The sequence below is a fragment of the Salmo salar genome, chromosome 04 (assembly GCF_965601325.2).
Source record: "Salmo salar chromosome 04, fSalSal1, whole genome shotgun sequence".
In the NCBI taxonomy this organism is placed as follows: domain Eukaryota; kingdom Metazoa; phylum Chordata; class Actinopteri; order Salmoniformes; family Salmonidae; genus Salmo; species Salmo salar.
The window spans coordinates 64952354-64978389 of record NC_138294.1 but is presented as its reverse complement, the minus strand read 5'-3'; the positions used below and the strand labels follow the sequence as shown (position 1 = coordinate 64978389).

At 41.5% G+C, this 26036-nt stretch overlaps 1 protein-coding gene across 3 annotated transcripts in view; it reads right to left on the bottom strand.

Annotated features, from left to right (window-relative positions):
• The window catches only part of LOC106603477 (histone-lysine N-methyltransferase, H3 lysine-36 specific), a 51015-nt gene that overhangs the window by 14347 nt on the left and 10632 nt on the right, over window positions 1–26036 (bottom strand). For all 3 annotated transcript variants that reach the window (XM_014197224.3, XM_014197223.3, XM_014197219.3), the window contains exons 11-16: window positions 25723–25860; window positions 25438–25561; window positions 24307–24507; window positions 23819–23998; window positions 21988–22144; window positions 21454–21659 (exon numbers count right to left, since the gene is read on the bottom strand). In XM_014197224.3, coding sequence (XP_014052699.3) covers window positions 21454–21659; window positions 21988–22144; window positions 23819–23998; window positions 24307–24507; window positions 25438–25561; window positions 25723–25860 — 1006 coding nt within the window. The remainder of the gene's footprint in view (window positions 1–21453; window positions 21660–21987; window positions 22145–23818; window positions 23999–24306; window positions 24508–25437; window positions 25562–25722; window positions 25861–26036) is intronic.

The window sequence follows — 26036 nt, the reverse complement described above, 5'->3', positions numbered from 1 at the left end:
CAAACATACAATCCAATAACACAATGCTTTCTGTGGTGGTGGGGAAGCCAGCGGAAAATATGGAGTGTAGGGTTTTGTAATGTTCTCTAGTTGCGCCGTGATTGGCTCAGTGTTCTGTCACCCTGGAAGATTAGCTAACGTTACGGCTTTAGCTAATGGGGATCCTAATAAAAATTCACAAATTCACTCATGGACACACTACGTCACCGAAAAATCTGCGGGGGGAGCTAGAAAATTCAAGCCCCTTGGATGCTGCCATTGAGTTACATTAGAAGCACCCATCCAAGAAGGCTCAAATTCATTGGACACAGATAAAATCACGTCAAATTACGTTATATCTACAGTTGCTTGGATAGGACTGATCATGTCAACATCATACTTTCCTAATCTTAGCTACCAAGCTAGCAGTCATCCTCATGAATCAAGTCGACAATCTACCGATAAATCCTTTTGTCACGTCCTGACTAGTATAGGGGTTATTTGTTATTGTAGTTTGGTCAGGACGTGGCAGGGGGTATTTGTTTTATGTGGTTCGGGGTGGTTGTGTGTTTAGTGGGGTGTTTGATTTATTATTCTGGGTTTTGGGCAATGTTCTATGTTTATGTATTTCTATGTTTAGTCTAGTCATTTGTATTTCTATGTTTAGGTAATTGGGGGTTGGACTCTCAATTGGAGGCAGGTGTTTTCTTGTTGCCTCTGATTGAGGGTCCTATAAATAGGTATGTGTTTGTGTTGGTATTTTGTGGGAGATTGTGCTGTGTATAGCTCTGTGCCTTACCGGCATGTTATTTTGTCGTTGTGTTTTTTTTGTGAACGTGTTGTTTTGGTTCACCTTCCTGTCCATTTAAATAAAAGAAGATGAGTGCACATTTCCCCGCTGCGTCTTGGTCCACTTTACCCTACGACAACCGTGACACCTTTTCAATCCTTGTCATATGAAGAGAAATAATGAAGACGTATTGGTGCACATCGGCCATTGGACATAAATATTACACAGCAAGTTGGAAATTGCAAATTCAACATTGAGTTGTTTGGAAGGAATCAGTGGCTAACTGCAAGCATTGCAAAGCAATCACTAGCCTGCTATTCAGTGGAGTTCGTGTGTGGTCCCAAGTCTGGGTTTAAGGGTCTCTTTTCCAAGCTTAAAAGGATAAACTTTCAACATTGGCCATGCTGTCAATCCAGCATGACTAATGCCGCGCTCAAAACAACTGGAAACTCGGAACTGGGAAATCTCAGACTTCAGTGAGTTCAAGACCACTGGGAACTCGGATAAAACTAGCTCCGACTGGGAAAATACGGAAAGAATGTGGGGGCTCTTTCTAGAGCCAACAAGAAGAACAACCGCGCCACCTTCCTGTTCAAGTGAGCACCGCACAACAAGGTGAACTATAGTAAGATGGCGCCGACAGACATGGCAGCTCTGGTTCTCGCTCCTAAGCAACATTGCAGTATTTCGTTTTTATTTGTGTGTTATTTCTTACACTATTAGCCCAAAACTTTTTTGTGTGTGTTATTACATACAGCCGGAAATAACTTTTGGATATCAGAGCGGCGGTAACTCACCAGCATTACGACCAGGAATACGACTTTCCCGAATTGGATCCTTTGTTCGCACCCCCCAGGGCAATTGAACCTATCCCTGAGGATGTTCCAAGACGCCGCCGGCGGAGAAGAGGTATTTGGTGTGGACTTCTAGTTCGACTCAGGAGGCGGGCACACCATCCACCGCTTCCGAGTATATTACTCGCTAATGTTCAGTCTCTAGATAATAAAGTAGACGAGCTCAAGGCGAGGATCTCCTTCCAGAGAGACATCAGTCCCCATCCATACAGCCAGCTGGGTTCTTAGGCCGCATTTAGTGTAGCTGGGGATTTTAGTGTAGCTGGGGATTTTAACAAAGCAAATTTGAGGAAAATGCTACTAAAGTTCTATCAACAAATTGACTGAGTACTCGCGCTGGGAAAACACTCGACCATTGCTATTCTCTCTTCCGGGATGCCTAAAAGGCCCTCCCCCAATCTCCCTTCAGATCCCGACTCCATTTTGCTCCTCCCTTCCTACAGGCAGGAACTCAAACAGGAAAAAACCGTGCTAAGATCGATTCAATGCAGGTCTGAGCAATCGGAATCTATGCTTCAAGATTGTTTTGATGTGTACACGGACACAGTGACAGAGTTCATTCAGAAGTGTATAGGGGATGTTGTTCCTACTGTGAATATTAAAACCTACCCAAACCAGAAACCGTGGATAGATGTCAGCATTTGCGCTAAACTGAAAGCGCGAACCATCGCATTTAACCATGGCAAGGTGACTTTTAATATGGTCGAATACAAAAAGTGCAGTTATTCCCGCCATAAGGCAATCAAACAGGCAAAATGTCAGTACAGACACAAAGGGGAGTCACAATTCAACGGCTCAGACACGAGACGTATGTGGCAGGGGCTACAGACAATCACGGATTACAAAGGGAAAACCAGCCATGTTACGGACACCGACGTCTTGCTCCCGGACAAGCTAAACACCTTCTTCGCCCGCTTTGAGGATAACACAGTTCTATCGGTGCGGCCCGCTCCCAAGGACTGTAGGCTCTCGTTCTCCATGGCCGATGTGAGAAAGACGTTTAAGCGTGTTAACCCTCGCAAGACTGCCGGTCCAGACGGCATCCCTAGCCGCGTCCTCAGAGCATGCATGTTTATGGACATATCCAATCTCTCCCTATCTCAGGCTGCTGTTCCCACTTGCTTCAAGATGTGCACCATTATTCCTGTACCCAAGAAAGCAAAGGTAACTGAACTAAATGACTATCGCCCCATAGCACTCACTTCTGTCATCATGAATTGCTTTGAGAGGGTAGTTAACCTGTTGGGGGTAGGGGGCAGTATTGACACGGCCTGATAAAAAACGTACCCGATTTAATCTGGTTACTACTCCTGCCCAGTAACTAGAATTTGCATATAATTATTGGCTTTGGATAGAAAACACCCTAAAGTTTCTAAAACTGTTTGAATGGTGTCTGTGAGTATAACAGAACTCATATGGCAGGCAAAAACCTGAGAAGATTCCTTACAGGAAGTGCCCTCTCTGACAAGATCTTGTTCTTCTTGTCTCTGTTTATTGAAGACTGAGGATCTTTGCTGTAACGTGACACTTCCTACGGCTCCCATAGGCTCTCAGAGCCCGGGAAAAAGCTGAATGATATCGAGGCAGCCCCAGGCTGAAACACATTATCGCTTTTGGCAAGTGGCCGATCAGAGGACAATGGGCTTAGGCGCGTGCACGAGTCGACCCCGTGCTTTATTTTCTTTCGTCTTTTTACCTAAACGCCGATTCCCGGTCGGAATATTATCGATTTTTTACGAGAAAAATGGCATAAAAATTGATTTTAAACAGCGGTTGACATGCTTCGAAGTACGGTAATGGAATATTTAGAATTTTTTTGTCACGAAATGCGCCGTGCTCGTCACCCTTCTTTACCCTTTCGGATAGTGTCTCTATTTTAAAATCGGACATATCGAGTGCATAGAGGAGTTCTGTATCTATAATTCTTAAAATAATTGTTACGCTTTTTGTGAATGTTTATCGTGAGTAATTTAGTACATTTTTTGTAAATTCACCGGAAGTTTGCGGGGGGTATGCTAGTTCTGAACGTCACATGCTAATGTAAAAAGCAGATTTTTGATATAAATATGAACTTGATTGAACAAAACATGCATGTATTGTATAACATAATGTCCTAGGGTTGTCATCTGATGAAGATCATCAAAGGTTAGTGCTGCATTTAGCTGTCTTCTGGGTTTTTGTGACATTATATGCTAGCTTGAAAAATGGGTGTCTGATTATTTCTGGCTGGGTACTCTGCTGACATAATCTAATGTTTTGCTTTCGTTGTAAAGCCTTTTTGAAATCGGACAGTGTGGTTAGATTAACGAGAGTCTTGTCTTTAAAATGGTGTAAAATAGTCATTTGTTTGAGAAATTGAAGTAATAGCATTTCTAAGGTATTTGAATAACGTGCCACGGGATTTCACTGGCTGTTACGTAGGTGGGACGAAATAGTCCCACTGGCCCTAGAGAAGTTAAGGATCATATCACATCTACCTTACCTGACACCCTAGACCCACTTCAATTTGCTTACCGCCCCAATAGATCCGCAGACGATGCAATCCCTATTGCACTGCACATTGCCCTATCCCACCTGGACAAGAGCAATACATATGTAAGAATGCTGTTCATTGACTATAGCTCAGCCTTGAACACCATAGTGCCCTCCAAGTTCATCATCAAGCTCAGGGCCCTGGGTCTGAACCCCGCCCTGTGCAACAGGGTCCTGGACTTCCTGACGGGTTGTCCCCAAGTGGTGAAGTTAGGAAACAACACCTCCCCTTCACTGATCCTCAACACAGGGGCCCCACGAGTGTGCGTGCTCAGCCACCTCCTGTACGCCCTGTTCACCCATGACTGCATGGCTACACACGCCTCCAACTCAATCGTCAAGTTTGCAGGCGACACAACATTAGTGGGCCTGATTACCAACAGTGACGAGACAGTCTACAGGGACAAGGTGGGGGCCCTGGCGGAGTGGTGCCAAGAAAATAACCTCTCCCTCAACGACAACAAAACGAAGGAGCAGATCGTGAACTTCAGGAAAAGGCACAGGGAGCACGCCCTTATCCACTTTGACGGGACCGCAGTGGAGAAGGTGGAAAGCTTCAAGTTCCTCGGCGTACACATCACTGACGATCATCTGAAATGGTCCACCCACGCAAACAATGTGGGGAAGGAGGCGCAACAGTGCCTCTTCAACCTCAGGAGGCTGAAGAAATGTGGCTTGGCCCCTAAGACCCTCACATACTTTTACAGATGCACAATTGAGAGCATCCTGTCGGGCTGTATCACCGCCTGGTATGGCAACTTGATTTCCCGCAACCGCAGGGCTCTCCAGAGGGTGGTATGGTCTGCCCAACGCATCACCGGGGGCACACTGCCTGCCCTCCAGAACACCTACAACACCCGATGTCACAGGAAGGCCAAAAAGATCATCATGGACATCAACCACCCATGCCACAGCCTGTTAAACCAACTATCATCCAGAAGGCGAGGTCAGTACAGGTGCATCAAAGCTGGGACTGAGAGACTGAAATACAGCTTCTATCTCAAGGCCATCAGACTGTTAAATAGCTATCACTAGCCGGCTACCACCAAGTTACTCAACCCTGCACCTTAGAGGCTGCTGCCCTGTATACATAGACATCGGAATCACTGTTCACTTTAATAAAGGAACACTAGTCACTTTAATAATGTTTACATATTGCTTTGCCCATTTCATATGTATATACTGTATTATATTGTACTGTATTTTAGTCAATGCCACTCCTACATTGCTCTTCCTAATATTTATATATTTCTTAATTCCATTATTATACTTTTAGATTTGTTTGTATTGTTGTGAATTGTTAGATATTACTGCACTGTTGGGGCTAGGAACACAAGCATTTCACTACACCCGCAATAACATCTGCTAAATATGTTTATGTGACCACTAACATTTGATTTGATTTGAGTCCAAAAATGATGTAATATGCCAGGGAGATATGTATACTGCAGCTAAGAAAGTAATACTAAGTGTATGTTGTGTAGTAAGCTGTTAGTAGCCCATGTGCCTCACCCTAATAATTTGGTCCCGTTTCCCTTCATAATTTAGCCTACTATTCTGACTTGGTGGTGCACATGTAGCTTATAGTCTTTTAGAGAAATGTCATCATCGAAATATTGTAAGAGCTTTCATTTTCTGATTTTATGCCACCTTTATTTATCCTACGGTTCTGACATGGTGTATAGGGAGAACACTGTAAGAATGGCCCATGTTCTGAATTATGTTGCTGTACATTTCAAAAGTGCTGAACAAATAGTTATATTGACTTCTTCCATCCTAACTCACTCATGAATGTCTTAATCGAAATTACGGATTGCCTCTTATCTGCTAGTCGTCCCCTTATGCCATAGTTTGTACATCTCAATTGTCAGTAGAAACCATTATATTCCAATTAATGTTTTGTTTAGTGTTGTGTTGTGTAGTGGCTTTGCTGGCATGCATCTAAACATGTTTTTGTTTTGTTTGCCCCACCAAGATTTACATGCTAAAATCGCCACTGCTAGAGACTTCCAGTCAGGCAATGTAAGAAAACGTGTTTCAGAGAGGTCCCCAATTAAATGTTAATGTTTTTTACACGCCGCTGTTAGTTTTTATGCGGATGTATCAGTTGGTTATATACATTTTAATCACTTTTCATGGTACCAAGACCAACCCAAAGAGAACTGCTTCGACTAACACATCTTCGAAGGCCGAACCACCTCCTCAAACACCGAAAATGGCTGCCGCGGCCAACCCTGCTGCAGAGTCGGAGGCCTTTTCTATGACCCCGCTTGTAGCTGAGCTAGCTAAACAAAGAGGTAGCCTAAAAGAGGATATGGGTTCTCTCATCAGCACTTCACTGGCAACTCTCCAAACTTCCATTGACGCTTTTCAAAAAACAGTCAACACGTTTGAGCAAAGCCTCACTACACTAGAAGGTTTCGCCACTGACAACACTGAGCGGATTGCCGAGCTAGAGGCAGCTATCTCTCATATGAAAATGGCCAACACAGCTTTACTTTCCAAGGTAGATTCGTTGGAGAATTATACCAGAAGGGAAAACATCTGGATTGTTGGCGTCATGGAGGGAATTGAGATTGGAGTCAACCCTGTGAAATTTGTCTTCAACATGCTGGTGAAAGTGATGGGTAACGGTGTCTTTGACAAGCCGCCAGACTTGGCGGCTTTGACAAGCGCACAGATCCCTCGCCCCCCATACCCAATTCAGGGGAGCGGCCTAAGATGATCATAGCGTACTTTCATCATTACCAAGACAAGGAACGTCCAATGTGCTGGGCGAGGCAGCATCAACCAAAATTCTGTGGCCAAGATATATGCTTCTACCCAGACCCGAGTGCCAATCTCGTGAAGAAAAGAGCTGAATTCAAGGACATCAAACCCGGTCTCTACAAGAAGGGGATAAAGTTTCAGCTCCTACACCCTGTCCGTCTTTTTTGAGGGAGAGACCCTAATTTTTGACACACTGGCTGAGGTTAAAGCATTCTATGTCCGGCGCATAGAGTAAAGTTGATAGAGGAAGCGGCCCGGCTGGTTAGCCATGGCGGGAGGAATATGTAGCTGGCTACTTTGCTAGCTGGCAACGAACTGATTTTAAGACATCCACTTGGATATTACTTTTCACATGAAAGCAATGTTATTTAATTTTTTTGGGTGAGAGCCCCCGATTACATCTTTATTTGATTTAGTTTAATTTGACTGAGATTAGTGGCAATGTTAGCCAATACATCACAATCAAATTGGCTGGCTAGCGGGAGCTGGCTGGACACACTTGACTGTTTATTATCTGGCTAGCTAGCTAATGCCACATTTTTTTTAAATGCAATTTTACATGGCAACAAGATGAATACTTAACTCCAGGTGCACACAGGGATATCTGTATTACATCTATACTTGGCTGAGAAGATTTGAGACAACAGCAACATTGGGCTGACTTGCTAGCATGGCTAGCTACGCACAACAAAAACTAAAGTGCTCAAGCACTGACTGGGCTATTTGAATGTGGATGTGGATTTAGCTAGGCACTTCTCCACCATTTCTAGCAGCTAGCTTGCTGAGATAGCTTGACATATGGACAACTACCTAGCTAGCTACAGCTAGAATCGACTGAACGAAGACCTGTATCCATGTAAGTAACATTGACTGGCTGACTAGCTTAGCTGGTACTAGTAACACATGTTAAATATCCAATGGGAATTTGTTATGTTTTTGTTTCAACTAAGTTGGCATTAGCTAGTCATTTAACGTTACCTTTCTAAAGACTATTTGTTAATGCTACAATCTTAGGGTTTGATTCGGGTTACTTTCTTGTTTGCAAATTGCTTTCATGCGAATGTAATGCCTTTGTTTGTTTGAGTGGGTGTTTGGATATATATCGCTTTCTCCTCTACTGAGATTCATTGACGTTTTCATATTCTGGCATTCATGTTTGTGGGGTGCGTTCCCTGCTGTAGTCTTTGTGGTCGCACTGTGCCTGAGTATCATATTTTACTCCCTGTGGTTGTGGATACAGTTGCGCGGTGTGGCTACAGGAGCGTGGCGTGGAGCGCACCCCTAACACAACCCACGGGCCTATTTGCATTTGTTAAAGTCAATGGAGGATGTAACTGACCGAATATTGAGTGACACTGTTAATATTTGAGTTTAAACAATTTAAAACTGGCGTTGTAAATAAGTCTGTTAATTATTGGAAGCTCTCTTGTGTAGGGTAAGTTAAGTGACAGATGGTTAAGCGGGAGTTTGACCCTATTTGGGGAAGCCTGCGGTCTGCCTTAGAGGCGAGCATAGGACAGTGTTCTTTTGTGCTGTGTTTATTTTGTTGTGCTATATTGAGGGTTTTATGTCAGGGGAGTGGGGGGGGGGGGAGTTGTTTGCCTTCATTAACCATTTGATTGCTACATAACAGTATTTTGCCTAACTTTTCGTTACATGCTTTTTATTTTGTCACAAGATATGATGCGTTGTCTTATACAGGGTTTTCATGTCTATTCTAGTTTAGTAATCTCAACTTTTAATAACTGGTAATTCAGATATTGGGGTGGGAGTTGAGGGGTTAGCTATTAGGTTTACAAGCTGGAATGTCAAAGCAATGAACGGCCCGTTTAAACAGGCTAGAGTATTTGCTCATCTTAAGAATTTAAAAACCGGTATAGCATTCTTACAAGAAACACATTTTTGTACAGCAGATAGAAGAAATCCGGGGACATGGAGAGAAAATAGGTCCAGTATGCTCTGGTCTGAGTCGCGCTGTACAAAACTGGCGATAGCTTTTCGAGCTAAGGGATAGCTGATGACCGCTAACCATGGCTAGCTGAACTCCAACGTTAGCCAGTGAACTGGCTAACTTCTGTTGAGGATTTCAGATTTGAGGTAAATAATACTTTTTTTTTTAATTGGTGAGGGGGGTTGCAGGAGAGTGTTTTGAGGTTGAGTTTTTAGAAAAAATATATATAAAAAGATTTTTGAAGACAAGATGTAAATATATATATACATATGGGACTAGACGAAGGACAAAGATGTCTGACTGCTACGCCGTCTTCTCAATAAACAATGGAAAATTGAACAACAACAGCTGATCGACGCAATTCTGGAATTAGACCAACAATACTCCGCCTCTCCATCACCAGAACTTTACAAAGAAAGGCTGAGTCTTCAAACTCAGTACAATATACTATCCACAGATAAGGCTGAGCAGCAGCTACTCCGCTCACGTGTTTTTTTTATGAACATGGAGAAAAGGCTGGTCGACTTCTTGCTCATCAACTCAAGTGCAAATCTGCTTCACAGCTGATCCCTCAAATTCACAACACTTCAGGTGTCTTAACAGTTAGTCCTATTGAAATCAAAAATACCTTCAAAAAAATTTATTCAGATCTTTACACGTCAGAATAACCTGAAGACAATTCAATTATGAATGATTTTCTTGACAATTTGGAATCTCCTACCATTATTAAGTTTTAATTATTATTTTTTTCTTTACATTTAACCTTTATTTAACTAGGCAAGTCAGTTAACAACAAATTCTTATTTACAATGACGGCCTACACTGGCCAAACCCGGACGACGCTGGGCCAACTGTGAGCCGCCCTATGGGACTCTCAATCACGGATTTGAACCAGGGTGTCTCTAGTGACGCCTCAAGCACTGAGATGTAGTGCCTTAGACTGCTGCGAAACTTGGGAGTACAGAAAAGAGAAAGGAAATTGATCAACCTTCGCAGTTAGAGGAGATTATTAATTAAATTACAGCAATGCAAAGTGGGAAATCCCCTGGCCAAGATGGCTACCCAATCGAATTCTACAATAACTTTTCTGCCAAACTGGCCCCCCTCCTGCTTGAAATGTTTGAAAACACACTGGCCCATGGTGTTTTACCCCAAACCCTGACAGAGGCGTCGATCACACTTTTGTTAAAACCCGGCAAAGATGCATCTGAGTGGGGCTCATACAGACCGATCTCACTTTTAAATGCAGGTGTAAAAATATTTTGAGAAATTGCTTGCCTGATCAACGGATCAGACAGGGTTTATTAAGGGTCGCCACTGCTTTTCTAACATTCAACATCTGCTTAATGTCATACACTCTTCTGCACCTTCGGACGTTCCTGAAGTGGTTATCTCTTTAGATGCGGAGAAGGCATTTGACAGGATAGAATGGAAATATGTATTCTCTCTACTGGGAAAATGTGGCTTTGGTGCAAACTTCAATTTCCTGGGTCCAACTGTTGTAATCATCGCCCAAGGCATCAGTACTTACAAACAAACTTCATTCACAGTATTTCCCATTATCAAGGGCCACACACCCAGGGATGTCCAATGTCCCCTCTGTTATTTGCCCTGGTGATAGAACCCCTTTCTATTACGCTAAAGGACACACCCTCAATACATGGTATCTACAGATGGGGACTGGAACACAAAGTTTCCTTGTATGCAGATGACTTGCTTTCATATATCTCAGACCCTGAAGCATGTGTCCCTGAGGTAGTGGACCTACTGCATAGGTTTAGTGTGTTTTCGGGTTATAAAAGGAATTTCTCAAAAAGTGAATGTTTTCCTTTTAATGAATTAGCATTACAAATTCCACAGGATACTATTTAATTTCGTATGTCCAAATCTGGCTTTAAATATTTAGGGATCAACTTCACCCATACCATCACATCACCCATCCCCTGATTAGCAAACTTAAACTGGACTTTCAGAGATGGAGTACTCTCCATTTTACTTTAGCTGGTAAAGTGAATTGTATCAAGATGAATGTATTGCCCAGATTTCTGTACTTGTTCCAATGTCTCCCTCTTTTTTTTACCAAAGTATTTTTTCACTTCAGTGGATAACCTTATATTTACTTTTTCTATGGGGCGGTGGAAATCCAAGAATACGTAAAGCATTCCTCCAGAGAGATAGAAAACACGGAGGACTAGCCCTTCCTAACTTCATGTATTATTACTGGGCAGCGAATATACAAAATATTGTTTACTGGCTTTGCACCCCTGAAACTGACTGGTGTCAAACAAAAGCCAACTCCTGTTTCTCCTCCTCTTTGTCAGCCTTAGTCACCTCCAATCACCCTTTCTCAGCTTTGCACTACACATCCAATCCTCTATTCAAGGTCTTATACAGTGCCTTGCAAAAGTATTTCCTATTTTGTTGCAATACAACCTGTAATTTAAATAGATTTTTATTTGGATTTCATGTAATGGACATACACAAAATAGTCCAAATTGGTGAAGTGAAATTAAAAAAATTACTTATTTTAAAAAATTCTAAAATATAAAAAAAACGGAAAAGTGGTGCGTGCATATGTATTCACCCCCTTTGCTATGAAGCCCCTAATTAAGATCTGGTGCAACCAATTACCTTCAGAAGTCACATAATTAGTTAAATAAAGTCCACCTGAGTGCAATCTAAGTGTCACATGATCTGTTACATGATCTCAGTATATATACACCTGTTCTGAAAGGCCCCAGAGTCTGCAGCACCACTAACCAATGTGGCACCACTATGAAGACCAAGGAGCTCGCCAAACAGGTCAGGGACAAAGTTGTGGAGAAGTACAGGTAAGGGTTGGGTTATAAAAAAATATCCGAAACTTTTAACATCCCACGGAGCACCATTAAATCCATTATTAAAAAATTGAAAGAATATGGCTCCACAACAAACCTGCCAAGAGAGGGCCGCCCACCAAAACTCACGGCCCAGGCAAAGAGGGCATTAATCAGAGAGGCAACAAAGAGACCAAAGATAACCCTGAAGAAGCTGCAAACCTCCACAGCGGAGATTGGAGTATCTGTCCATAGGACCACTTTAAGCCGTACACTCCCCAGAGCTGGGCTACTCAGAAGAGTGTCCAGAAAAAAAATAAGCAAACATGTTTGGTGTTTGCCAAAAGGCATGTGGGAGACTCCCCAAACATATGGAAGAAGGAACTCTGGTCTAAAATTGAGCTTTTTGGCCATCAAGGAAAACGCTGTCTGGTGCAAACCCAACACCTCTCATCACCCCAAGAACCCTATCCCCACAGGGAAGCATGGTGGTGGCAGCATCATGCTGTGGGGATGTTTTTCATCGGCAGGGACTTGTAAACTGGTCAGAATTGAAGGAATGATGGATGGCGCTAAATACAGGGAAATTCATGAGTTAAACCTGTTTCAGTCATCCAGAGATTTGAGACTGGAATGGAGGATCACTTCCAGCAGGACAATGACCCTAAGTATACTGCTAAAGCAACACTCAAGTGGTTTAAGGGGAAACAATTAAATGTCTTGGAATGGCCTAGTCAAAGCCCAGACCTCAATCCAATTGAGAATCTGTGGTATGATTTAAAGATTGTTGTTCACCAGTGGAACCCATCCAACTTGAAGGAATCTCAAACATCCCAGTGGCTAGATGTGCCAAGCTTATAGAGACATACCCCAAGAGACTTCCATCTGCAATTGCTGCAAAAGGTGGCTCTACAAAGTATTGACTTTTGGGGGGTGAATAGTTATGCATGCTCAAGTTATTTGTTTTTTTGTCTTATTTCTTGTTTGTTTCACTATAAAAAAATATTTTGCAACTTCAAAGTGGTAGGCATGTTGTGTAAATCAAATGATACAACCCCCCCAAAAAAAACAATTTTAAATCCAGGTTGCAAGGCAACAAAATACGAAAACTGTCAAGCGGGGTGAATACTTTCGCAAGACACTGTATGTAATAATCACCTCTTCCTTCCAGGCAAACTAGATTCAGCTTGCAGGCTGTGGCAGAGGAATGTTTAATGACCTTTATATTGATGGCACCTTTGCCAATTTCAAAGATCTCGCTATCAAATGTAATCTACCCCATTCAAGTTTATTTAGGTATTTCCAAATCCACCAGTTTATTTGCACTCAAAGCCCAACCTTTCCAATTCTATCACCGGAACGGGTCTGGATGCCCTTTTGAAAACACCTTTCCAACTAAAGGGACTCATATCCCATATTTTTTAGATAATCATGTCCCTTGATAACCCGTCAGTCAGTAAAATCCAATCTGAGTGGGAAAGGGAACTTGGTGGAGATCTCTGATGAAGTCTGGAATGGTACTTAGGGTAAATGGAAGCTCCTCTTGTGCCTGGGTCAGCCTTCTACAGTTTAAGGTACTTCATATTTAAAACACTATCTGAAGCATTTGATATAAAGTTGCAGCCTAGTGCAGAAATAGCTATTTTTTTTTTAGTACCAAACAATAATCGTTCTCCCTGATAGCCCGCAGAAGGATATTATTGGATTGGAAATCTATCAATTCTCCCTTAGCCTCTCTTTGGCTAAAATATCTGATGCTGTTCCTAAAATAAATGTAAAAAATAAGTATACCATTCGAGGGTCAACCAACTCATTTTATTCCACCTGGGACCTGATGATATCCTATTTAGAACAGCTCCAAGGCTATTACATTTTTCCTTGTATTGAAGTAACATTGTTGTATACTTTGTTTTGTTTTCTGATATGTAAGTTTGCCATTCTTTTTAAATGTGTTTGGAGGCATTCTGGGGCGGGGAGGGTTGAAGGGGGACAAAAGGGGGAAAAATGTACAATGTCTTTACATTTTCTTTCATTCATAGTTAAAAAATATTATATATATATATATATATATATATAATATATATATATATAAAACAACAACAAAAATATATTGCTAGTGAAGTGCAACATTGTATCAAATCATCAACTGGAACAGGCCTAGAAGCTGTTGCTAGCAAACTTGCAACATTGTATCAACTAGTCTATTCAGGCCACTCTGAGCCAGTGAGCTCAGGACAGACAGCAGATTTGTTATGATACAGTGGGGCAAAAAAGTATTTAGTCAGCCACCAATTGTGCAAGTTCTCCCACTTAAAAAGATGAGAGAGGCCTGTAATTTTCATCATAGGTACACTTCAACTATGACAGACAAAATGAGAAAAAAAAATCCAGAAAATCACATTGTAGGATTTTTTTATGAATTTATTTGCAAATTATGGTGGAAAATAAGTATTTGGTCAATAACAAAAGTTTATCTCAATACTTTGTTATATACCCTTTGTTGGCAATGACACAGGTCAAACGTTTTCTGTAAGTCTTCACAAGGTTTTCACACACTGTTGCTGGTATTTTGGCCCATTCCTCCATGCAGATCCTCCTCTAGAGCAGTGATGTTTTGGGGCTGTCGCTGGGCAACACGGACTTTCAACTCCCTCCAAAGATTTTCTATGGGGTTGAGATCTGGAGACTGGCTAGGCCACTCCAGGACCTTGAAATGCTTCTTACGAGCCACTCCTTCGTTGCCCGGGCGGTGTGTTTGGGATCATTGTCATGCTGAAAGACCCAGCCACGTTTCATCTTCAATGCCCTTGCTGATGGAAGGAGGTTTTCACTCAAAATCTCACGATACATGGCCCATTCTTTCCTTTACACGGATCAGTCGTCCTGGTCCCTTTACAGCCCCAAAGCATGATGTTTCCACCCCCATGCTTCACAGTAGGTATGGTGTTCTTTGGATGCAACTCAGCATTCTTTGTCCTCCAAACACGACGAGTTGAGTTTTTACCAAAAAGTTATATTTTGTTTCATCTGACCATATGACATTCTCCCAATCCTCTTCTGGATCATCCAAATGCTCTCTAGCAAACTTCAGACGGGCCTGGACATGTACTGGCTTAAGCAGGGGGACACGTCTGGCACTGCAGGATTTGAGCCCCTGACGGCGTAGTGTGTTACTGATGGTAGGCTTTGTTACTTTGGTCCCAGCTTTCTGCAGGTCATTCACTAGCTCCCCCCGTGTGCTTCTGGGATTTTTGCTCACCGTTCTTGTGATCATTTTGACCCCACGGGGTGAGATCTTGCGTGGAGCCCCAGATCGAGGGAGATTATCAGTGGTCTTGTATGTCTTCCATTTCCTAATAATTGCTCCCACAGTTGATTTCTTCAAACCAAGCTGCTTACCTATTGCAGATTCAGTCTTCCCAGCCTGGTGCAGGTCTACAATTCTGTTTCTGGTGTCCTTTGACAGCTCTTTGGTCTTGGCCATAGTGGAGTTTGGAGTGTGACTGTTTGAGGTTGTGGACAGGTGTCTTTTATACTGATAACAAGTTCAAACAGGTGCCATTAATACAGGTAACGAGTGGAGGACAGAGGAGCCTCTTAAAGAAGAAGTTACAGGTCTGTGAGAGCCAGAAATCTTGCTTGTTTGTAGGTGACCAAATACTTATTTTCCACCATAATTTGCAAATAAATTCATAAAAAATCCTACAATGTGATTTTCTGGATTTTTTCCTTCTCATTTTGTCTGTCATAGTTGACGTGTACCTATGATGAAAATTACAGGCCTCTCTCATCTTTTTAAGTGGGAGAACTTGCACAATTGGTGGCTGACTAAATACTTTTTTGCCCCACTGTATTTCCAATTGATATATGGGATCATCAGATCATGATATTTTGCTCTTTCACACCGAGGCTTGGTGAGTATCAAGGCCAGGAGTGTTGGAAAGATTTTTCAAATAATGAGGAACTATCATTTGCAATGGATGTTAAAACAACAGACTTTGTTTACAATGTGTGAGGTGAAGAAAAAATTACTGAGAAGCTCTAACTTATTAGTGGTGAACGTGGTGAGTTAAGAGAATCAGAAATCAGACATCACTGAATGGGCTCTTTCCTACATTTGCATGCAACAGGCCAGGAAGGCCTACTTCTATGCATGCTCAGGCACACACGCTCCCTCAACATTATCAGGACAGAGAAACCAGACACATGCTCATTGCTCACGGAAGACTCCAAACAAACACAATGAAAAGATTGACAAAACTCGTAATTGTTATGAAATAAACCAAAACATGTTTCTCACAAGTGTAGCAGGTTGTGACCTCCGCAAACATTTCCACTCCAAGAATAACAATGGTAAATTACTGTAATTATTACATGCATTAACAGAAATGTATGTAACCAAATGACGAGGGATTAACGGTATATTTACTAGGCCTACTGGTGACATATAAAATGAGGAAAATAAACCATCAACCAACAATTCATACAATGAAACAAAAAATTGGCAATTATTGGTGTGAGACAACGCATTCTATAAAGATGCGACCATACATTCTGGAGAGATGAGAGCATGCATTCTGGAGAGCTGAGAGCATGCATTCTGGAGAGCTGAGAGCATGCATTCTGGAAAGCTGAGAGCATGCATTCTGGAGAGCTGAGAGCATGCATTCTGGAGAGCTGAGAGCATGCATTCTGGAGAGCTGAGAGCGTACACTCTGGAGAGCTGAGAGCGTACACTCTGGAGAGAAAAATGCCATGTCTTCGCCACACACCCTTCCCCTTCTTCTTGTTGAACATTTTTAATTATACTCAAGACAAATTATCTTCACACATATTTTAGATGCTTTTCAATGACAGCCGCAACTTAATCTGCTAGACATATTGCCATGGGCGCTGCCCAAATTGCGGGATTCCCAAATAGGCATAGGCCTACAAACTTGTGATTTGAAACAATCCACAACTATTTAAAAAATAAAAAGCTAATGATTCTATGAGGTTTAGTCATTTTGAATGTTTTTATTCAGACAGGAGTAATTATATTATTTTGCTAAATTTACTTTAGGGAAAGCCAGTGTCCTAATAGTGCACTGTGCACCTGCCAGTTTTCCTTTCCAATTCACAAAAGGCAAAAACCTGAGATGTGTATATAATGACGAGATGCTCATGTTTCCACCCTAACAATGAGAGTCGTTGTCCCAAAGGCGGGAAGGCAGACGACAAGCATAGGTCTGCATATTATGCTCATAGAAACGCATTGGGCTTATTCTGGACAGATTTTGGCGAGAGTGAGCCCTCTCGCTTTGCCTCTTCCTCTCTGCTGAAACTCTCACCGGAGAAAGCATCCGAGTGAGCGAAACAGCACCCCTCTGTCTTACTATATGTAGCCCATGTATCTTATTCAGTCTGGCTAGAAATAGTATGACATGCCATACTCTTTTGGTCCAGACAGCATCAGCTATATAGCGTCAACACATACTGAGACAGAGGCCATGTCTAGCTAGACTTGACAGTTCATGACGCTTTTGTATTCTGATAATGGAGTTCTGATCATAAAATTCCAAACACGTCATGCGTCTACATTTACATTTAAATGTGTCCACCTTGCCCACATTTTGTCCATTCCTGCACTATATTCAAATGCCAGTATGCATTCTATAAATGGTGGAATAGGCAAAACAACAGCCGATGGCAGTATCTAACTACTGTAGCTAAGTAGCCAGCTAAGCTCTGTAGCCAGCCAGCAAGCTAGCAAGCAATGCTAGAGGGATTGCAAACGAGTTAGCATTAAACATTTTCTAAATATTAGCTCGCTGGCTAGCATTTATAGGCCAGGAAACACTTTCCACACACCCTAGGAACATATTTCCGCCAACATTATAATGAAAAGGTGCTTCTGTCCCAAAAACACACATTTTATGGAGACTTGTGGGAGGAGTGCTGATGACGTCGCCCACTGTATGCGATTTCGGTAGCCTGATTGCATCCAGACTGAGGAAAAATCGGCACAAAATGCATCCCTGACCACCTCCTGAAGTGGTCAGACAGATCTGAACACAATCAGACCACAAAGCGACTTTCGTGCGTCTAGACAATGCGAGCTTCGTATTCTGATAGCAGAAGTAAGTGTAAGCATGTAAGTGTCAAGTTTAGACACGAGCGCTGATTCGCTCACTCGGATACTTTATCTGAGATTGATGCGTCTTTCTGTTGGCGTGCGTCTCGGTCAAATAAATGATCAATATTTCAATATTTTATTTGGACAGGCAAGGAGGTAGGTAGGGCGGGCCAGGCCCCCTAAGGCCCTCCCATAATGCCGGCCCTGCATGGCTCCCAAAGTTTTCATACTTATTCTCGGTAATACCCATTTTTTAATAACCTTTTACTGCAGGGTTCTTTCATAACCTTTTACTTCAGGGTCACACAGTGTTTGTTAGTAGTCTTAAACAAATCTACTTTGAAACAAAAGTATACACTTCATACACAATGTTATGGTCTTAAAAAAAAGAAGACACCTACACCATGTCAGAAATTAAGTTAAAATGTATTCAAGTTTGCATCCCAATAGTACACTTTATATACATCACAGAAGACTGAAATATAACAAAACCGTTTGACATAGAAACACCATATTTTCGGCATATTTTTTTAATATATTTTTTTTATTAATTATGAGATAATGAAATATATTAATAACATTCCACACATGAGGCCACTAGGTAATTTAACTGCAGGAAAGGGCTACAAAAGTATACTCGGTCATAGCAGACTTCAGAAGGGCAAATAAAACTCATAGAATTAAAAGGAAAGTACTACATCTTCCCAGGGGCGGAAATCCCGGGGGGGACGGGGGGGACACGACCCCCCCATCCTGGGAAAAATATGATTCGTCCCCCCCAATATATCACTGAAACATAACTATGTAATTTAAATAATATTAATAATACGCAATGAAAGCAATTGTGCTGATTATAGACACTTAATAGCGCGTTTTTAAGTTTCAAAAGATTGCGACCCCCCCCCCCACCCTTTGCCTCAATGGTTTGATCCACTGCCAGTTCCTTAGTTGGCAAGGTAACAGAGGGGTCGTGTCTACTGTCTGAAAGGCACTCAATGCACGTAACTGACGTGAGGTTAATCCAGTCAATCGCGCACACACACTAGCTGAATATGCAGAGCTAGCGCGCAAATATTAACTATTAAGCTAGCTAGTACCTATTCCATTTATGTGGCGTCGTCAAAGATGGAATCTTTGCTATCGTCAATTTATTCCAAGATCAGCATGCAGATGATGTAAGTTAGTGCTTCAAAGTCCCTGTAATAAGGTTAGCGATAAACTGAAGTCCAAACTGAACAGAACTACACTCTCTTCTACCATTGTCTTAAATATATTTAATGGTCTCGTTGCAAAAGCTAAATTGTCGCAAGGGAACTTTTATTTATTTATTTTATTTAACCTTTATTTAACCCGGGTAGCAAAGATTATAGCAAACACCACTGAAACTGAATTGGTGCTCGCTAGCTTTGCAAATTCAGCTATTGTTGGAAGCCAGCCAATATGAAACAAACTATTAAAATTACAAAAGGTTGCAGCATATGTTGTGTAAATGGTGAACTCATACAGCTGTCAACTCTTGTCATTTTAATCCGTTTCACATTTGCTAGCTACCTTTTAGATCGAAGCCCAAATAAAATGATAGAAGATGATAGAAGCCCATCTCCTACTGTAAATAACCTACACACTGTGTGTGTGTGTGTAGCCAGCCAGCCAGCCAGGTAGAAAAATGGCAGAAAAATAAAACACGGACATCAGAGTATTTTTCAATACACCAAAACGCATAGTAAGAACCCTAGTAGCCTAATATCTCAAAGACTAGTTGATAAAATGTTCATAAGAAAGAAATGAAATTCTAATGGAAATGTTTCACAATGATGTCATTAGGCAGAGCAGGCAACAGATGGCACACAGACAGCAGAGTTGGGGACAGATATGCAGGGACAGACTGGCAGAGACAGGGAGTCTCAGGTAAGTTTGTTGAGTCTTTGTTTGGCAACATTATGAAAGGTTCTCAATTTTTTTGACTTGTAAAATAGGAACATAATTGGAAAATGCCATGGATAACCCCACTCTCAATTTAAACTGGTGACTGAACTAAGATTTGTTAAAGGCAATGGTATTGCTGTTGTGATTAGTTGTGTAGTTTTGGGTACCGGTAGTTAGGAGTACGGCAAACACCTTATTTCTTTGGTTCCTCAATATACATTTACCATATTACAATGTAGGCTATGTGTTACAGCACTACTTTTGGTGTCCCCCTCAGGAATTGCTCTTGAGAAAATTTCATGTAATTGTCCCCTCCAAAGTTGATATCAGATTTTCGCCCCTGCATCTTCCTAAGTCTGAGGGTGGTTTTAACCTTCCAGAATTGGAATTGTACCAACTCACCACCCAAGGCTTTTACTTGAGACATATAGTTAAACGCACTAAAGAGGAACAATGGGTACATATTGAAGATGTGCATGCTCATCCCTCAGAATATATTTATGTGGCAATTTTCAAAGGATAAAGCTAAGCATATTAACAACTTCATAGTTAAGAACAACATGGAAGAAAATGAAACGTATTCTACAAGAACCAATCTCACTCCCTTATAACACAACCCTATGGAACAATCCTTGGATAGCTTTTCAGAATTCACCAATAAATTGGTCCACTTGGAAAACTAATGGCATAAAAACCATAAATGACTTGGTAATAGGAAATATATGTATTTCCATGACAGCTTAAAATTTTGGATTGACTAATGTAGATATTTTCAAGTACATCCAACTTAAGTTTTATATCACGAAATGTTGATTAGAAATATTTTGGACATCAGAGCAATCTTGAGGGAATCCTATTTGAGTCAGAAAAGGATATTCATATGATAGGTAAGCTATACAAAACCTTGCAGAGAGCATATCCAACTGACAATCTCTTAGAAACAAATATAAACTATTGGAATCAAGACTTAAAAATAACTGATATTGGCACAAGATGGAGGGAATGTTGGAACATAACTATTGAGATTACAGTTAACAAAAATGTACTCTTAATTCAGTATAAATGAATGTATAGAATGTATTATACAAGAGACAAAATTCACGAATTCTACAGCACAACGGCAGAGTTGTCTGAAGTGTAACACTAACAATGACTCAATAATCCATGCCTTCTGGGAATGTTATAAAGTCCAAAAGCTATGGGTGGAGTTAGAAAGTTGGCTGTCAGAACTATTACAATGTAAATTAACTTTCAATCCGTCTGTCTGTATATTTCAAGACATGGCATATGAGGGCGCAGTGAGATACCCGATGGGTTGGACGATACTTTTCTCGTCAATCAAAAACTGGAAATCAACCAATCTTCCATCGTTAACGCAATGGAAAGTTCAAATGCTTTATTATCTAAAAATTTAAATTGCGTGGGACGAGGGAGAGAAACAAAATTGTGCATTTTGAGACCATGTGGCGTAGAGTGATGGGGCGCTGGAGATGGGGGTGTGTGCTAGTGGGTCTGTGCAGGTATTATGTAGTTGATGTTTGTATGATGTTGTAGTTTGTATGTGTATGTTTTATATTGTTTATAAAATATTAAATAAGTTTCCTTTTAGTTGAAACTCTATATAAACTATATTCGACTACCTCAATTATTTTAAAAGTTGGTATTTTCAAATAAACTACAAAATACAACTATTTTCTGCCCAGGTCTGTTGGTGTGAATACCTTTCTTGTAGATGGCGTCTACACCCTTCCCCATCTTCTCCTTGTTGTTGGTGTCTACGTCCATGTAGGGGAAGACTCGGGCCTGGTAGGTCCACAGGTAGTCGTTGGAGCCAAAGAAGTGCACAGGGAACTCTCCTACATTGTGCCTCATACGTAGGATGTTCTCCGGAATGTTCTTGGGATGGCTGACCTCCGCAGGCCACCACCTAGACAGTGGATAGGAAGGGAAAAGACGATATGAATAAGAAAAGAAAATGGGTCACGGCCCATGGCAGAAAGACCCTACCATTTTGCAACCACTGCCATATTGTGAATAGAAATGCAGGTGCATTTCGGTTCTCAGTTCCTTGGTTGTTTAGTAATGTCAGAACACTTCAGAGTTAGGATACTTTAGCATTGGGAATGTAGTTAAGGCAGGGGAGGACTTTTACTAATATACTGGATGCCAATCTGTTTCTGCTTTAGCCAACTTGTTGTTGTTTTGCCAAACCAACGCTGAGCCAGTAAGATTGGTACACAGGCGGCTGTACTGACCTGTATCGGCCCACTTTGACCCACAGGATGTCCTTATAGTGGGGCTTCTTCCCGGCCAGGCAGTCGTTGCAGAACCAACTGCCCTCGGGCATGTCGATGTTCAGACACTCCTGGTGGAAGGCAGCAGGACACGACTCACAGCACAGCAGACTGCCCCCTGGAGCATGGAAGAAGAATAACAGTTTGGCTACTGAACTGGTCTACGGGATTGAAAACACACGAGTAAACAGAGACGTAACTGGGCTCTAGTGTTTAACTTCTCTAGGGTAGGGGACAGTATTTTCACGGCCGGATGAAAAACGTACCCAAATTAAACGGCCTACTACTCGGGCCCAGGAACTAGAATATGCATATTATTAGTGGATTTGGATAGAAAACACTCTGACGTTTCTAAAACTGTTTGAATGATGTCTGTAAGTATAACAGAACTCATATGGCAGGCAAAAACCTGAGAAAAATCTAACCAGGAAGTGGGAAATCTGGAGCTTGTAGTCTTTTCAAGTCATTGCCTATCCAACACACAGTGACTTAGGGTTCATTTTGCACTTCCTAAGGCTTCCACTAGATGTCAACAGTCTTTAGAACCTAGTTTCAGGCTTTTGCAGTGAACAGAGAGCGAACAAGAAGGCCGGGAAGTTGGTGACTCAGGAAAGGACATGAGTTCATTGGTGCGCATTCACGTGAGGGGTAGCTCTGTTCCAAAACGTTTTTCAAGACATTGGAATCGTCCGGTTGGAATATAATTGAAGTTTTAAGTTAAAAGGCCCTAAAGATTGATGCTATACAACGTTTGACATGTTTCAACGAACGTAAATATAACATTTTTTTGACTTTCGTCATGAGATTTTGGGCGCCCTTCCTACATTTGTAGTAGCTTACTGAACGCGCAAACAACAAGGAGGTATTTGGACATAAATTATGGACTTTATCGAACAACATTTATTGTGGACCTGGGATTCCTGGAAGTGCCTTCTGATAAAGATCATCAAAGGTAAGTGAATATTTATAATGCTATTTATGATTTTAGATGACTCCAAAATGGTGGGTATCTGTATTGCCTAGTGTATGTTTCTGAGCGCCGTACTCAGATTATTGCAAAGTGTGATTTCCCCGTGAAGCTTTTTTGAAATCTGTCACAGCGGTTGCATAAAGGAGATGGTTATCTAAAATTCTTTGAATAACAGTTTAATATTTTATCAACGTTTTTGATGAGTATTTTTGTAAATTGTTGTGCTGATTCACCGGCAGTATTGGAGGCAAAATATTTTCTGAACATCACGCGCCAATGTAAAATGCTGTTTTTGGATATAAATATGAACTTTATCTAACAAAACGTACATGTATTGTCTAACATTGAGTCCTAGGAGTGTCATCTGATGAAGATCGTCAAAGGTTAGTGCTTAATTTTAGCTGATTTCTGGTATTTGTGACCCCTCTCCTGCTTGGAAAATGGCTGTGTGGTTTTTCTTGTGTTGTACCTGTCCTAACATAATCTAACTTTATGCTTTCGCCGTAAAGCCTTTTTGAAATCAAACAATGTGGTTACATTAAGGAGAAGTGTACCTTTAAAATGGTGTAAAATAGTCGTATGTTTGAGAACTTTGAATTATGACATTTTGTTGTTTGGAATTTGGCGCTCTGATTTTTCACTGACTGTTGAATAGTGTGTCCCGTGGGTGGGACGCTAGCGTCCCACCTGCCCAAGAGAGGTTAAGAACGCTGATCACATGTTCTGCGAAAATTGGACGCTGATCATGTAATGTACATGACATAATAGCGTACCTATGCATATCTGACTCTAACAACACAACATATGTGGAGGCCGGCGTACCTTCGGAGCAGACAAAGCACCAGCTGACATTGACGTGTTCATGGTTGCGGAAGCCCCTGCGGGGGGTGAAGTGGTTGGGACACAGGAAGCTGTTGTTGGCCAGGACCACACTGCCCGCTGCCATGCAGTAGTCATTGGCATGGTATGCCACAGGGCAGCGCACACAGCGCGTCAGACGACCTACAGGACACACAACACAGGGGAGACGGGCAGAATGAGCTGTTAGTTAGAATATCTGGTATATATTTACTTCCCGCAGCTCACTTCAATTAGTTTGTCTTTCTATCATGCTGTTGAAATAAACTGAATTGCTTGTGCAAAAATTAAAATTATTTTAGCACAAACGTGTGCAAAAATGTTTCTATTTATTAACTCCAACATCATAATTTCTCCTGTGGAGTTACCAATATACCGGGATTTCAATTGAGCAGAATTGCATAAAACAAAGTTAAACTAAACTGTGCTGGGTGAAGCAGAGCAGCACCCACCTTTGGAGACGGAGGGGTTGACAGGGTTGGTTATGAAGCAGGACAGACAGACGTGGAGAGAGCAGCGGAAACCCCGGTGCAGGGGGGCAGCGGGAGCGTGGTTGGCTATACACTCTCCATGGTAGAACTTCCCACACACTGGGATCATACAGCGCATCACGTCCTCCCCGGGCTTCTTACACGCAAAACAGGTGTGGACACCTAGCAACAAACAAATCAGCTTTAATCAATGGATTTGCTTTTACTAGCCAGAGAGAATTATGGATGCCAGGATGAGAGGATGACAGGGGAGAGAATCAGCAAAATAGCATGTGAAACAGAGAGAACACTTATAACTCTATGTGCAACTAATAATAGTCTTTCCATAATTTTGTCTGAGAAGGAATGGGGCTTAAAAACATGACACTAGCTAGGCTTCCATTGAATTGGCGACAGATTTTCATACGAATATTCTAAAATCCGCATAAAAACAATATGCGCATTTTCCCAGTAGAGATGTGTTTCCATCAAATTGACTTGTTGCAGATAAAAGGCTGTGCGTGATGACGTAGTGCACATAAAAATACCTTCTGCGGTTAAATTCCCATGTACCGAATAACAAATACAAGTTCAAATGGATTTCCATCGCATTTTCAACTCAACGCACGTATAGCCTACATGATGAGATTATTATGGACAAAAGAGCAAGAATTTTTTTTTTTGTCAAATGGCAGCCAAGTATCGATGATCATGTCACCAGAATAAGACCGTCAATATTTATTGGAATGGAGCATCAAGATCATCACCTTGCACCTCATCTCCTTGTGAAGTTTAAGACCACACAACATGCCATTGCATGACTCCAAGTTTACTTTGATAAGATGGATATTATATCAATACTTGTGCATTAAAAACGTTTCCACTAACATTTCTCACATAAATCATTTTACAGACACAAAACCTTCCCACCTTTTCTGGCGTATTTTGTTTTGTCAAGATTTGAACATTTAACTGAAAAATGTTCTGTTTCCATCAGACCTGTAATGACATTTTCTATCCGAAATGTACTTTACTCACATAAAAAGGTTGGATGGAAACATGGTTAATGAGTATAGAGTGGTTGTGTTTTTACAGAATATGTGCTTGACCCACCAGACTTGCACTCCTGGCAGACGAACTTCCCTATAGGAGGGTCTGTGAGGCCGATACACTGGAGGTGGAAGGCCCCACAACACTGTCCCTCACACAGCAGCAGCTCCCCTGTCTTCTCACACACCTACCATACAGTCCATAAACATTTAGACAACATTACAACAACATTTACACAACTATCTGAAACAATGAGTAAAGAGCAAATGCAGTCAGTCCATAATCACATATTGCACATTAAAACAACAAGGTAACCACTCGTACATTTGTGATGCGAGGCCTACTCACCTGACACACATTCTCTTTCAATGAGGCAGCGCCCCCTCTGTCCCCTATGATCTTCTTATTGGGGGAGAGTGGGCCATCGCGCAGTGAAGACTCCTCCCTCATGGATGAAAAGCTGTCATCCAAACTAGATGTAAAACCCTGAGGAGCAAAGAAGAGGAAAATCAGCAGGAGAGTTCAAACACTGTAACATGATTCCATGTAGAAACATTGTTTTATTTTTTTTCATAATTAGATAATTATTGAGTAATGTCTATTTTACCATGTACTTTCTATGTTATTATCGGGTCAAACATGGACCATAAAATAGAGCTTGA